This window comes from Giraffa tippelskirchi, chromosome 5 (assembly GCF_054371585.1).
Source record: "Giraffa tippelskirchi isolate mGirTip1 chromosome 5, T2T-mGirTip1v1.2.pri, whole genome shotgun sequence".
NCBI classification, from domain to species: domain Eukaryota; kingdom Metazoa; phylum Chordata; class Mammalia; order Artiodactyla; family Giraffidae; genus Giraffa; species Giraffa tippelskirchi.
Window position 1 is genome coordinate 171,949,298 of NC_137279.1, and position 15,301 is coordinate 171,964,598.

At 46.0% G+C, this 15,301-nt stretch overlaps 1 protein-coding gene across 8 annotated transcripts in view; it reads left to right on the top strand.

Moving 5' to 3' along the window:
- The window catches only part of LOC145504408 (BEN domain-containing protein 5), a 1,377,102-nt gene that overhangs the window by 1,339,970 nt on the left and 21,831 nt on the right, over positions 1-15,301 (top strand). Inside the window, exon 12 of one of the 8 annotated variants that reach the window (XM_081485149.1) lies at positions 3,059-3,358. The exons of the other annotated variants lie outside the window; for them this stretch is intronic. Within the exon in view, the coding sequence (XP_081341275.1) occupies positions 3,059-3,064 (6 nt within the window). The 3' untranslated portion in view covers positions 3,065-3,358. Of the gene's footprint in view, positions 1-3,058; positions 3,359-15,301 lie in introns of those variants that run through there. 8 annotated transcript variants of the gene reach the window in all.

Below are 15,301 nucleotides of genomic sequence, written 5' to 3' on the forward strand. Positions count from 1 at the left end.
TGTTTTCAAAACCTATAAGGAAAGGCATAGCTCAGCTAGATTGATCATGACTGGCAAAGACCCAATACAAAGATTAATGTGTGATTACTGCATCTTAAAAGTGTTACCAGACCAAACTGGGGTCCATTTGCCTGCCACAGAGCAAAGCCAATCTAATGACACTGGGTTGTAGTGAAGGAAAGTACAATGTTTATTGCAGGCACCAAGCAAGGAGAACATGCAGCAAAAGACCCAAACTCCCCTGACAGGTTTCAGAGAAGGGTATTTAAAGGCAAATTTTGGGGTGAGGGTTGTAGGTTGCATGGTCAGCTCATGGACTTTCAGTGGTTGGTAGTGAGGTAACAAAGTGATGTTTCAGTAATGTTAATCATCAACCTTTTGGTCCCAACCAGTCTTTGTGCTTGAGTTCAACATGCAGTCAGCATCCTCCACCTGGGTTGGCAGTGGTGGGGTGTCTTAGTTCCTGCAGAACAACTCAAAGATGTGCATTGGATTGTTATATATATCCCTTAAGGAGGAACTAGAACTCTTTTATCACCAAACTATTGCTCAAGCTAATATTACTTTTCTTGCTTGACTATTTTACCTTTGTTTCTGTGTTACCTCACTTGTGTTATTAGTAACTGCTTGAGTCTGCTCTTTGAAACTCAGGAAGACCTAGGAGACTAAAATCTTTTTCTAAAAGCAAGAAACGGGGGATATGGAGGGGTTTTTATACCCATAGCAACACTTTCAGTTTCAAAAGTGTTGGTAGAGCTAATCTAATCTAATCTGCCCTTTTGACAGAAGAAGAAAGAGTGAGGTAGAGAGAGAGAGAGAGAGAGAAAGGAAAAAAGAAAGCTTTCTTAAGACCATAATATTTTGAATTATTTCCACTTTACAAATGTGATACTCCTGTGCATACCTCTATTTTGGTACTTTCACTTCATATTGAAGGATCATCAGAAGTTGATCAGGTAGAGAATTTTGAAAGAGCATCTCTCATGCAAAGACATGAATGATAATGGAGCCTTGGAAATGACTAGCATTAAAATGTGGCCAAGGCACAGGGTGGGTATGGGGAAGAGGCTGGACAGGTAGGCAGGCTTCAGATTATAAAAGGTTGTTGTTCCAGATAGAGATTGGAAATTTATCCTGAACACAAAGAGGAGCCTTCTTCAGGTTCTAAAAACAAAAGACTGTACAATATAGGGATGTTGCATCATCTCTCTATGATGTTCCTTTGCATAATGTCTGGTAGACTATGAACTCTCAAAGGGAGCTACTCCTGTCTGATTGATCTCTGTATCTGCCAGGAACATAGTAGGTGTTCGTAATTTCTGGTTGAATAAAATTGAGGTGGATCCAGAATGGTTAAATGACTCATACAACATCACTGAGAAAGATTGAAGGCAGGAGGAGAAGGGGACAACAGAGGATGAGATGGTTGGATGGCATCACCAACTCAATGGACATGAGTTTGAGCAAGCTCCAGGAGTTGGTGACGGACAGGGAGGCCTGGCGTGCTGCAGTCCATAGGGTTGCAAAGAATTGGACACAACTGAGCAACTGAATTGAACAACATCACTGTGAAACCTGGTGGAAAAATGGGCATTTCCTCAGGCCAGAGCTTCTGCAGTTTTATTACTAAATCATACATCCCTGGGTACCAAGTCTCAGCTGATTCATGGTTTTTGGATTTGAATGCATCTGTGTGACATCATCTAGGGGCAGGGCTAATTACCCCGCAGATCTTCTTCTATAATACAGAATCCTTTCCTTCAGAAAGCTCAGGGACATCTGTGACCAACCTCAAGAAGTTCACTTGCCTTGGATGACCTCCCAAGACCCACTGATGTCCCATTCCAGAGGTACTCTCCTGGGCAACCCATTGCCATTATCAAATATTTAAGTATCACCTACCACAGTCTAAGGCCTGGGGTAGAGGAAGATGAGTCAGACTTGGTAGCTGTGCTCAAGGATAGTCTGAATTTAAACATCTCAAGACATAGACACAACTGGGTGTCTCTCTGTATCCGTGGTACTCAGCATTTACTCAAGGAGTTGGTTGAATGATTGGTTGAAGGAACTTGAGAAAACAGAAAAAAAGATACCTATATATATCTTATGTTATCCATGTCTATCTTACATCATATGGTGGAAAGTTACAGGTATTATAAAAGAGGAATGAAGTTCAGAGGGGAAGGGAATACTTCCAGGAACAACGTTCTAAAATTTCGTGAAGGATGTGGTGGGGTCTAGGCTAAGCCTTGAAAGATGACCAGGAAGGAGACTAAGATGGAGTGCAAACATGAGCAAAGGCACAGGCTTCATAGATGATTATTTAACAAGTGTCCTTTCAGCATCAGCTGTGTGCCAGGTACTGTGAGAGCAATGAGGGTACTAAACTGCTCTCCCAGCATTTATAATCCCAAAGAGGAAAGTGGCAGGCCGACGAGTGTGTGGGTGTCTGTGTGTCTCTGTGTGTGTTGGTGTAGACTGGGGAAGGACAGGGGCACAGGATTAAGGGGAGGATCCAGAGGTTTGGCTGGATCAAGAGCATTCAAAGGATCTAAACTTTCAGATCACGTTAGGCCTTTATTCTCCACCAGCATAAAAGTGTTTGATGTGTAAGGAAAGGAGACTAGCAGTGACTGAGCTCTTGCTACACACCAGTGAAAAGTGCTTTGCGTACAATATTCTTATTTAATCTTCCAAACCACTTTGAAGTAGGTCTGTGTATCCCCATTTTACAAATGAGGAGGCCAAGTTTAAGCGACTGCTTAGCAGTGGGATCTCTGTGGCTCCAGAGTCCTTGATTTTCTTTTTTATACAGCACCGTGTTGATCAGATAGCATGCTCATTCTGTACCCCCTCCTTGAGCCTTGGTTGATTGGGGGTTGGGAGAAGTACATGTGTGTGTTTGTGTATATGTTTGTGTACACATGTGTGTGCTTGTGCATGCATGCATGTGCTTGTTCATGTTTTCCTGCAGACAGGTAACAACTGTGGACAAGGGAGACTGATTACTTCCGTCCAATTAATGCTCTGTTCATTCCTGCTGTCTCCTTGTTATTAGAATTAATTGCCGCTGATTACTCTGTGTAGAAGAGAAAGGACTGTCATCAGCAATTCTACTTGGAGGATAAAAACATTGTAATGGAAAATAAAACTGGTTCCTGAGGACTTGGATTAAGAAATTATCTCTGGTGGAGAAAGATTAGGCATGCTTTGACCAAGATCAATGTTCTATGACCCTATCTGGGTTGGAGGACAACATGCCCCTGTTCTGGTCAGCAGGAAACAGATAAAAGCAAGTGAGGAAATACATTTAGTTGGAAAATTGATTGTGTATAAAAAAGGCTATGTGACTTTGTAAGTCTCTTCCTGCTCTGTAAGTTTAGGATGTTTGATGGGGTAAACTCCAAGGTCCCGTAGCAGCAGAATTCCTTTGGTTGCAAGTGACAAAAAACCCAACTCAAACTGACTTAAATAAAAAGGGGAATTACTTAGCTTACAAAATTTTAAGATCTGAAGGAATACTGGTCTCAGGAGTGCCTGGATCAAAAGACTCGAGCAAGGTCATCTTGGTGTCAAGCTGCCACCTGAACACTGGCTCCATTCTCTTACAGGCTGTCTTCCCTCTAGAAGCAAAATGTCATCTCCTGGTGGCTAGCCCATCCTCTCTGCATTAAAGGTGATTCTCCCTCTCACAAGCCCCAGAACTGAGTCTCACTGGGCTTATGCCATGACTGACAAATCACTGTGGCCAGAGGAAGTCAGTGCTCTGCTGGCCAGGAAAGGGGCAACTCTATCCCCACAGAGAGTCTGGGCAGAGTCAACTCCTCCTGAGCCCTGGGGACTGAGCCTGGGGGTTCAATAGGGGAAAACGCGATGTTGTGAAAGGGGACGAGACTAAAAGCAGGAAACCCATCAAGGCAGGTGTCCACTATTGGTACCTTCTTGCTCAGGCATTTTATGATTCTCTAACCACCAGTGTGGCTCAGTCAGTAAAGAATCTGCCTACAATGCAGGAGACCTGGGTTTGAGCCCTAGGATGGGATGATCCCTGGGTTGAGAAGGCAATGGCAACCCACTCCAGCATACTTGCCTGGAGAACTCCGTGAACAGACGAACCTATTGGATTATAGTCCAAGGGTTCACAAAGAGTCAGACATGACTGAGCAACTAGCACTTTCACTTTCAACCACTGGTTCACTGTCAAGTTCAACCTGAAAAATAGAAAGGTCAGTGAAGTTCAGGGAGAACTTGAAGTCAGGAGGTGTGGTTAAATTCAAAAGAGAGAATAAAGTCTTTAAAAAAAAATTCAGGAATAATTGAGTCAGTTGTTCTTGCGTTTGTTTTTTTTTAATTCTTAAATAATTATTTACTTGACTGTGCTGGGTCTTAGTTGTGGCACGTAGATCTTCAGTCTTCTTTGTGGCCTGTGGGGTCCTTAGTTGCATAATGCAAACTCTTAGTTGCAGCATGTGAGATCTAGTTCTCTGACCAGAGATCGAACCTGGGCCCTCTGCACTGGGAGTGTGGAGTCTTAGCCACTGGACCACCAGGAAAGTCCCGAATAAAGTCTTTTTGAGCATCTGCTTTATGTTAGGGTCCATATAGGGTACCCTCATATTCATTATGTCATTCAATTTTCACAAGACTCGAGTTAGTAGCCATTGTCATTCCCATCTTACAGAAAAGGAAATTGGGAATTAGGGAGTGGATCACTTGTCCAAGGTTTATTGATGTATTCAGTTACTTATTCTTCCCACAAACATTTCTTTGGTGGGGTTATATTAGGCTCTGGGGAAATAAGGATGTGGAAGATACAGGCTCTGCCATCTCTCATAGGGAAGAGACACAAACAACAGTAAAGATTATGGGTGCGGTGGGTTCAGTCCTGGGCTGGAGGGTGCAAGGCCATGCTCCCTTTTGTCCTGTCCAGACACAGCTCCAAGGTTTCTTGCTCCTCATAGGTGGGACATTTTTCTCAGAGTCTATGGTTCTACAGGAGCCTGTGTTGCTGGAGGCCCAGTAGTACTCAGTTGGCTTCACCCTTCAGCTATAGCTAACTAGTTGTCAAAGGAACCCGGCCCCTCTACCTCAGGATCACCTGCATGGAACTAGAGGGTCATCGTTTCTTCCACAAAACCTCTTCATCTCTACATCCAGGCTGTCGTTGGTGATATCCAAGGCCACCTTCTTCTCTTCACCAGATGGCCCCTCTTCCAGGATCCCTGCTTCTGGACTTTTCCTCCTTTGCCAGAGTGACAGAAGATCAAAGACATTTCCCTTCTGGAGTCTGTGATGTTTGCTTTCAGATTTGCTACCACCAATGCCCACAGCTCAGCATTTCTCGTCTCACCACCACATTTTCCATCAGTCACCATTTCTCTTTCTAGTGAAGTCTTGAGACAACCTTGGCTCAGGAAGAGGAAGTGGCCAGAATTCCTCCCAGATTCCCACCATTAGCAGCAAAATGTGAATTGAACACCTATTGTGTCCTACCTTCTGTTGGGCACAGAGGAAATCGTGACAAACAAAGCAGGCAGCTTTTGCGATTAGAGAACTTGATAGTCTTCAGAGGAGACAGTGTCACAGACACGGGTAGAGTTACCAATGCGAGTGGACCATGAAGGAGTGCCAGCTGGTCCAGGAGGGTGTGTGACCATGCCACTGGCATGGCTAGGAGGTCAGGGGAGGCTTTCTGGAGGGAATGGCAGTTGAGCTGAGGGCTAAAGAATTGGTAGGAGTTACCTAGAGCCAGTGAGGCAGGAGGTCTGCCATGCACGGAGTATGAAGCGGCACATGACTGGTCTAAGAAATCCTCCTGCCAGATGGAGAGATGAGAGCATGGGATAGAGTATGACTTGTCTTATTGTTACTAAAGCAGAGCAGAACTGAATGAGATGTGTAACAGGCATGTTTGATATCCTGACACTGAGCAGATCCTGGTTAGCATTTGTCAAAGGGAGGGAGGCAGCCAGGCATACCAACAGGCCAGCTGGCCCAACAGAGGTGTGGGAGAGTGAGAACAGAAAAGTTCCAGAGAAAATACATTCTCTCCCAAAGACTGGATAAATGTGTTAGTCTCATGAGACATTTAAATCCAGCTTGTTCCCCATCTTGTGAGTCAGAAAGCTTCAGCTTTGCCTGATGTGAAACCAAGTTATCCCCCCATAGAGCAGTAGATACCAGGAAACGACAGAAACCCGACATTCCAATGGAGCCTCATTATAGGAATCAGAGAAGTCACCTAGCACAACTGTGCAGCAAAATTGAATTAGGTCAGAAGGGTGCCGAGAAAGCTACTCTGGGGAGCACAGAGCTCCTGGCTTCTAGGAGTCACATTCAGACAACTTGTCCAGGAGTAACAGGGACACCTCTACCCTGTTCTTCTAGACATGAACCTGGTGAACTACCTTTGACACCTTTCCTAGTCCAGCCTCCTCTGCAAGCACCCTACATTCAACCCCCAAATCACATCAGTTTTGCTTTACTAATATTTCTAATTCTATTCTGCAGCATGTGAACTCTTAGTTGCGGCATGTGGGATTTAGTTCTCCAACCAGAGATCAAATCTGGGCCCTCTGCATTGAGAGTGTTAGTCACTGGACCACCAGGGAAGCCCCTGAACATAGAATTTTTAAAATAATTTTTTACATCTCTCTGTCCCTCTGTCTCTCTGTCCTTCTTTTTCTCCTTCTTTAATCTTGTCTTTTTGGTTTGTTTGTCTTCTCCCTGCCTCTGTTAATAGGCCTAACGTGTTAAATGACTCTGGAAACAAATTTGAACCTGACACACCCTTGTCCTTAAAGAGCTCATGCTTTGTTGGCAATGACAGGCCTATAAATAATGATAATTTTAAAAGCTGCTACATGGCAGCCTTGTGCTGAGTGCTTTGGGTATATAATTTCTAACCAGCACAATTGTACTGTAAGGTAGATCATTTCAGAGATGAGAAAACTGAGGCTCAGAGAAGCTAAGTAACTTGCCCAAGCAGCCAAGATTAAAACCAATGCTCTCAGATCCTAAAACCCACATTTAATGATATCACAGGACACAGTGTCAAGAGACAAGGCTTAGGCCAGTTTATGGAAAGCCGGGAATGCCAGATTTCAGGGTTTAGGTCTTGTACAGGAATCAGCTTAGGGTTGTAAGTCAGGTAGTGATGAGGTTACAACTATGAGAATGTCACTCTCAATGAAAATGGGGAGAAACTGAAGGCAAGAAGACCGATTAGGAGGCTGAAGCAATTGTTCAGATAAGAAATAAGGATCTGAATTAAAGGAATAGTGGTGGCAGATTTACAACACGTTTAAGAAGTCAACTAAGCAGCGCATGGTCCAGTGCAAGTATTCCGTGCCCTTGAGAGGTTGCAAATAATGCAAATAAAAAGGATGCTGGAGTTAGACTTACCTGGGTCCAAATCCTACAAATCCACTTGCTGCTTATGTGGGGGGGCGCTGGGCAACTTTGAGTGATGCTGAGTATCACATAGGTGGGTTGAGCGCCCAGCACAGAGCCAGGGTTCCACTTCTGACACTGACAGAGTCTATTCATCCTCAGCTCTTAGCCAATCAGATGAACCCAGGGAGCATGCAATAACCCCCCAAAAGGTCCAGATACCAAACCCTAGAACCTAGAGATATAAATGTTACCTTATGTAGAAACAGGATCTCTGCAGATGTCATTGTTAAGGATCTTGGGGTGGGAGATGGTCCTGGGTTATCTGGGTGGGCCCTATATGCAATCACATATATACTTTTAAGAGGAAGGCAGAGGGAGATGTGATCATAGAGACTGGAGTGATGTGGTCACAAGCCAAGAAATGCCAGCAGCCACCAGAGGCCAGGGGAGGCCAGAATCGTTTCTCCCCTAGAGCCTCAAGAGGAGTGTGACCATACTAACACCTTGACTTTGGCCCACTGAAATGGATTTCAGTCTCCTGGCCTCCAAACTGTGAGACACTGAATTTCTTTTATTTTAAGCCACTAAGTGTGTGGTGCTTTGTTACAGTGGCAATTGGAAACACATATATAGAGCCTCACAGCTATTCCCAACATCCAGCATTCTTTAGTGACCTGGACACCTCTCCACCATTTATACCTGTGCCCTCTTCTCTGAAGTGAGCCTCTCAGAATATACCCTACCCTTTTGAGCTGCACCCTACTTATCAAAGAGGAGGTCTTCCTTCCCATCCATCAGTCTTTCCCTTCCTTCTCTCGGTCTTTCTCTGCCTCTCTTTCTCTGTTCCTGCCTCTACTTTTCAGTCTTGCTGCATCTCATTTACTGTCTTCACCTCTTAAACTTGCTTTTCTCCTTTTGTCTCTTTCTATCTTATCCTCTGCCTTTCTCCCTTTCCCTCCCTTTCTCACCCTCCCTGTCTACAGTTGCATCTCTCTCTCTCTCTGTTTGATTCACTCTGTCATCTACTTCCTAAGTTTCTCTCTCTCTCTCTGCCCCCCTTTCTCTCGTTTTCAAGTTTGACTTTCTCTTGGCCCCTCTGATGAGCTTTCTCTACTCACTTATCTTTCTGCTCCACCCTGACCCATTTGTCTCTGTACCTTCCTGTCTGTTTGCATCTTTCTCTGTCTCTCCCCACCCCCCCAACCCCCAGCTGTGTCTCCCTTGTCTTTTTCTGCCGGCCTCCTTACCTCAGGAAGTGTCTCAGGAGTTGCCTGTGATTGGAGTGGACTCTGCAATTACATCTGCAGCCTCCACACTGCACTTGAAAGACAGATTCATCTGTTTAGTCATGCACCTGTCCGACGCCGTGGGAGGATGGGTGAGGGAGGCAGACACACAAGATCCTTCATATCACATTGTTCTCTGGCTTTACCTAGAGGCTCCTGGAAAGTTGCCTCTTAACATTCCAGCAGTGCTGTCAGCCTTACCCAAGAGGGATCACTTTTCCTTGGCCTACTCCTCTGCAGAATTAATCAGTCCCCTTAATGATGATCATCTGTTGCTGGCGTGGGTGGGAATGTGAACAGAGAAAGAATTCTACATGGCGGTTTCCCAGCAGGGAGCAGGTAGGAGTTAAATTTTCATATTTGGAGGCTGGATGATGGCAAAGAAAGACCTTCATGAGGACAGGGACTGTGTCTGTTTTTCTTGTCACTGTAATATAGGTTCTAGAATTGTATCTGGCACGTAGAAGGCATTTAATGAATATCTGAGTAAATGAATGAAGGAGTGAATGAATGAGCTTTGGTCCTCTTTGTGCTAGTATCTGGTGAGCCTCAATGGACATATTCCTTCTGATTTTTCATCTGCAAATGGGGATAGCAATCAGATCTCCCTGCAGCATACAACTGTGGGGAGAGAAGCGAAATATGTTATCTGTGGAGTGGGGCTGGTCCTTAGCTCCCTGCAGAGCAGGGCGGGGAGGCTACAAGTGCTCACTGGTGGTTCTGGAAGTGCTGCAGGGTGAGAGAAGTATGGCGCCAGCTTCAGAGATGAGGGTCTGAGAAGGAGCAGGCCAGGGAAGGGAGGTCACAGGTCAGGTGGGAGGATGTGAGAGGCGTTCCCTCTGGCTTTGCCCTGGGAGGTGGGAGGACCTTCAGTCAGCCAGGAAACTGCCACATGACAAGAAGGAGATGTTCCTGAATCCTACCAGGGAGAACTCAAGCCCAAGGTTGACTGTTATCCCCAGTGGTGGGATTGGGCTGGACTTAGCAGGAGCCCAGTTAGGAATTGATTGGTCAGAGGTCCTGTTCAGACAAGGAAGGTCACTCATGCTCCATGCTGTCCAGCTCCCCCACCTCCTCCAAGCCCGCTGAAGCCCCACTTCATCAAAGAGGCCTTCTCTGACCACTCTGCTTTCTGCTATGACCTGCCGCCTTTCTCCCAGCATTCCCCTTGCCCTTTGTTTATCTTTCCTTCATGGCACTCACCACTCTCTGGCATCTTGATAACAGACAAATGTACTAGATTCACAAGTTTGTCCCCAGTACCTAGAGTATAAGTTTGATGAAGACAGGGATCTTGGTCAGTTTTGTTTGCTGTGCCAAGCAGCTAAAACTCACTTGGCACAGAGTAGGTAGGTTCTCCATAAATATTTGTTGAGTGAAAGAATGAGGATGGGATTTTTCAGAAGCTTATGGTGTTGAGAATTTTGTTAACCCTGGAAAGAACTTGAGAGAGTATGCATGTTACCCACAGCAAAGTTAAGCCCAGAGAAAGGAAATGGCTATGATCCCATGACACGTTACTGGTTGAAAACAAATTGGTCTCTTGATTCCCATTTATGGGCTCATTCAATGCTCCAGATCCAAGGCCCTGAGACATGAGGACAGAGGGTCCTTCAGACACTGCCATTCTCCCAGGGACCTTGGATGCCTTCTGAGAGCCAAGGGTGAGAGGGTGGAGAGCGAGCAGCAGGGGACAGACCACGCAGTCAGCAAGCATTTGTGGCATGAGTAGTCCTAAAGAGCTGATGGTTCAGAAACCATTTCCATTATCTGGCCTTTTCATATTTCTGACTCAGGATCGGGGTTCCCAATGTCTCAGAATCATCTTGAAGTCAGGTTGCACTCCTAACCTCTCCCCTGAGTCTTTTTCTTCCCTCAGTTTTTCACATTCCAGAGCCCAGCGTTGCCACCTACCCAGCTACCACCCTTCATTCCATCTTCTCTTTCAGGCTGCACGTCCAATCTGTCAGCAGGTCCTGCTAGTTCTTCCCCCCAGGACATATCTTCCATCTCTACTGTCTTTGTCCTGTTCCAGGGTCCCCTCTTTCCCTTGGACCATCACTGTAGTCACCTGGCTGACGTGCTTGCTCCCACTCTTGCTTTCTTATTTTTTTAGCAAAGCAATGACCTTTTAAAATTATAGATCAAATCATTCATTTTCCTGCTTAAAATTCTTCATTCACTTAGACTCTTCCCATTCACTTAGAAAATCCAGATTCCTTCAGGTGACCCAGAATAAGGTGCCATAGTATCTAGCCCCTGCCTGCCTCTCCACACCAGGCCTCTTTCAGCCCCTCTCTCCCACCCAAGGACTACTCCCACCCACCCTTCCTCCTTCATAGATGCTTACCCACTGCCCACTCTGTTTGCAGAGGCCTGCCCATACCCCCACTCTAAGGTAGCACCCACATTGCCCTCAGTTAGACTCTGTGCATTTTCTTCCTAGCACTGTTAAAATCACAATTATGTATTTATTTAGGATTTTTTTTAATTCTTTTGTTACTCTTTCTGCTTATAGATTTAAGAACTGTTGTCTTGGTTGGTTGTTTTTTGGTTTTTTTTTATTAAATTAGTTTATTTTCTGTTTTTTAATTTTACAATATTGTGTTTGTTTTGCCATACATTGACATGAATCCACCATGGGTGTACATGTTTTCCCCTTCCAGAACCCCCCTTCCTTTTGTTTGTTTTTAAGCAAAATATACCCCATGCCTTCTAGAGAAGTTGAATATACTAGATGATCAACTACTGTGTACTCAGTGAATAGATGATGGATACAACCATAGATACACTCTGGTTTTTACTGCCAACAGAAGAGAAGTTTAAATTCCATAATTTGACATTCAGAGCCTTCACTAATCTGTCGCCAACCTACCCATTGCAGCCCTACCTCCTCTCTACACTTTAGCTCCTTGGGCCTATGGGCACTTCTCTGTCTTATTTCTGGCACAGAATCATGGACCACAGCCACACTCCCCACTTGTACTGATGCTCATTTATCTCTTCCTCCCCATTTCAGATTTGTCTTTGTCCTTCAAATCTTTGTTATAGCCCACTTCCTTGAAGCCTTTCACAATCCCTCCACTTGGAGTTAAATCTGTCATATGCCCACAGAATTTGTGTTTGAATTTATGACCACACTCATGAAAGGAGAAAGCATGCATGGTGTTAAAAAGACGCTCGGGTTCATATGCCACTTCTATCACTTTCTAGCCACAAGACTCTGGGTCAATTATGCAAACTCTCCTTTTTTCAGTTTCCTATAAAATATGTGTCAAATTATGCTTTGGCCTTGCAGGGATGTGGTGGGGATTGTCGATAGTAAATAACTACACGGTACGGTTCACAGGGTGTGCTGGAAAAAAATGTTAGTATCATCTTCTTGTTGTTGTTCAGTCACTAAGTCATGTCCGACTCTTTGCCACCCCATGAACTGCAGCATGCCAGGCTTCCCTGTCCTTCACTATCTCCTGGAGTTTGTTCAGACTCATGTCCGTGTCATCATCCAGCCATCTCATCCTCTGCCACCCACTTCTCCTCTTTCCCTCAATCTTTCCCAGCGTCAGAGTCTTTGCCTCTTCTAGACTGTGTCTAATTCTTCTTTATCTAACCTAGTCTCAGCCCTTCTTCCTAGCAGTACACACATGGGAGGAACCCCCAAAATTAGAATGAATGAATGAATGAATGTGAATAAGCCAACTCTCATTACTTGTTGAAGGATCCCACCATGTACTGGAGCTATTGACACCCACCCTTTACCTTAAAGTCACCTAGTCAGTCTGAGTTTCAGACAACTCCAGCCAACTCCTATTTCTCTGATCCCCCTTGCTGTCTGCTCCTGCCCTTGGCTAGAAACCCATCAGCAGCAACAGAAGAATCTGAAGAGAATGACATTTTGAACTTATAGGCCATTCTGAGGTTTTTGTTGGCAGTGAAGAGTTGGGAGTTTTCACCCCAATTTTTTTCTCTCGTAATTCTGCAATATATTGGAGAAGGTTCCAGCTGAGAGAGTTATTGCTTTCTCCTTGCCTGGATCTTAAATCTTTGTTCAAAGACAGCCTGTTTTAATTGAAAATGTTCAATCAATCTCTTCCCTCCTCCCACCCACGTCCCATTTCTTGGCTCCAGCAGGGCCAGTGCAGTAAATAACCTGGAGTGGGGCTCTCAGGGCTTAGGGAATACGTAATATTGTTGGAAAGAAAAAGGGTTGTCTCAGACAATTCCCACCTTTAAAACACTGTCTTTTAAACGGAGCTTGTCTGAAATGATCAACACCTCACAGTGGGGCGTTTGACCGCGAGAGCCCAACCCCTCTGCCTGGTAGAGCTCAGGAGCATCGACCTACAGGGAGATCTCCTAGGTTTGCTCCGCGGCTGAGTGAGTCTGGCCGTCACTGCAGGTCTGGAGGAAGGGTTCAGGCTTCCCTCCGGCCACATTCATGCACTTCCTTAGTCAGCATCCATGGGTTGGTTGCTTATCTCACCACCACAACCCTGCAAGGCAGGCATTGTCGTTCATGTTTTACGGGTGAGGATAGAAGGCTCAGGGAGATGGGAGAACTTCTGCAAGGTCACACGGTGTTCTTGCTCTCCTCTGCTGCATAACGAATTTCCCCAAAGTTAATGTTTAAAACCCTAGCTATTCGCTCTTGTTTTCTGTGGGTCAGAAATTTAGGAAGGGTTCGGCTGAGGGGGCCTGGCTTGGCATCTTTGATGCAGCGGCAGTGAGATACTGACTGGAGCTGGAGCGGCAGAGTGCTGGAGGGGCTGTGGGCTGGCTGGGAGTCTCTCTCTGAAGTAGCCTTTCCCCAAAGTCTCAGGCCTCTGCCTGCAGACCCTCTGTGAGCTGGTTTTGGGCTTCCTCACAGCAGGATGGCCTCAGGGCACTCAGACTGCTCGCCTGGAGGTTCAGAACCCCAGCTGGGGCATTCCAGCAGTCAAGGTGAGAGTTACACCTGCTTTTCTGACCTCTCAACAGAAGTCCCACAGTGTCACTCCTGCCGTTCCTTAGGTAGCAAGTAAGTTATAAGCCCACTCAGATTCAAAGAGAGAGGATACAGACTCCACCTCTCAGTGGAAGGAGTGTCAAGATCACATCACAGAATGGCAGGTGAGATGGGAGACATTGTGCAGACATCTTTGGAAAGTACCATCTGCCACGCACAGCATGTGGCCAAGCCAGGTTTCGAATTAGATGCATTTGATTCCAAAACTTCGGCTACAGCCTTTTAGCCTGGTCCACGGGGACCGCTCCCTTCCTCTGCATCCCTGTAGCTCTTACTGTCGACACGCATAGTGGTGATTCAGTTTCCTCAAGCCAACTAGAGCCTGAACTGAGGCAGCCAGCCACCTCTGCAGGCCCTGGCAGTGAGACTGCGTCTGGGGTCTGCTGGTCAGAAAGCCCATGTCCAACACCAGCTTGTGAACTTTTTAAAGACGGAGACAGAGAAGGGCGGTCACAAGCAGAGGAAGAAAGCAGGTGGCAGCTGCAGAGCCCAGCGAGCTTGTAGCGCTTCTCACTGTTGTAAACAACTCATCTGATGTTTTCCCTTCTCCCACCAGGCACTGGCCTGGGATGCCTCAGCCCTTGACAGAAAAGGTGCCTTCAAGTTGGGCAACAGCCCAGAGTGGTGGAAAGGTCACGGCTCTGGAATCAGAAAGTCCCAGATTGGAGTCTCAAGTCTACCACTGGCAGTTTTTTAGCTTTGGACAGGCTTCTTAGCTTCCCAAAGCAAAAGGAAGATAGGTATGCCTTCCTCCCTGGGTTGTTTAAAATGACACGTTAGTAAAGGGTCAGTGCAGTACCAGGCACATAGCAAGTGCTCCATAAATGCTGGTGTTCATGGTGTTCATGTCCAGAGCCATGTCCAAACCCAGCCTGGAGACACCTCAAAGTGAGGGGTAAGAACTTGCTTGACTGTTTCACATATGCTGGCCCAGGTCCATGACCCTGGATGGAGTAGTGGCCGAGATGTTCCCAGTGAAATGACAACTAAACAGAGGTGTCTGGAGGCTGAGAAGGTGTGCTGGCCCTGTAAGTCTTGTGGGCAAAGGGGAGAGTAGTCTGGGAAGATGGAGTGGAATGGGCAAAGGCCTGGAGGTGAAAGAAGCTCAGTATCACTGGAGTGTAAAGGCCGAGGGGTGGAAGGCAGGAGGCAGCAAACACAAAGCTGAGACCTGATTACAAAGTACCAGTAAATCAAGTTCCAAATTTGAACTTTAAAAGCAACTGGGAGCCACTGAAGGGTTTTTCTCAGTTGCATGACGTGGGCAGATCTGTGCTTTAGAACAACTACCCTTTCACCCCACCCCACCAGCAACTTTATAGAAAATGGAGCAGAAGCAGGCAGCCTCGTGGCTGGGAGGCCATTAAGACAGGATGACAGCAATGCAAGGAAAAGAGGATGCTGGCCTTTTCTAGGAAGATAGCAGGGGCCTGGGGAAAAGTGGACCAACTGAAGACGAAGAAGTTCCCCTGGGTAAGAGTTGGTGATGGTTTGGATGTTCAGAGCTGGGGGACATGAGATAAAAGATAAGTGCTTTGAATGAAGTCAGTTCAGAAGCCGCAGGAACAGAGGGCAACAGCACCAGTCATAGAGCTGGGAGAAGAGCATTGTGCCT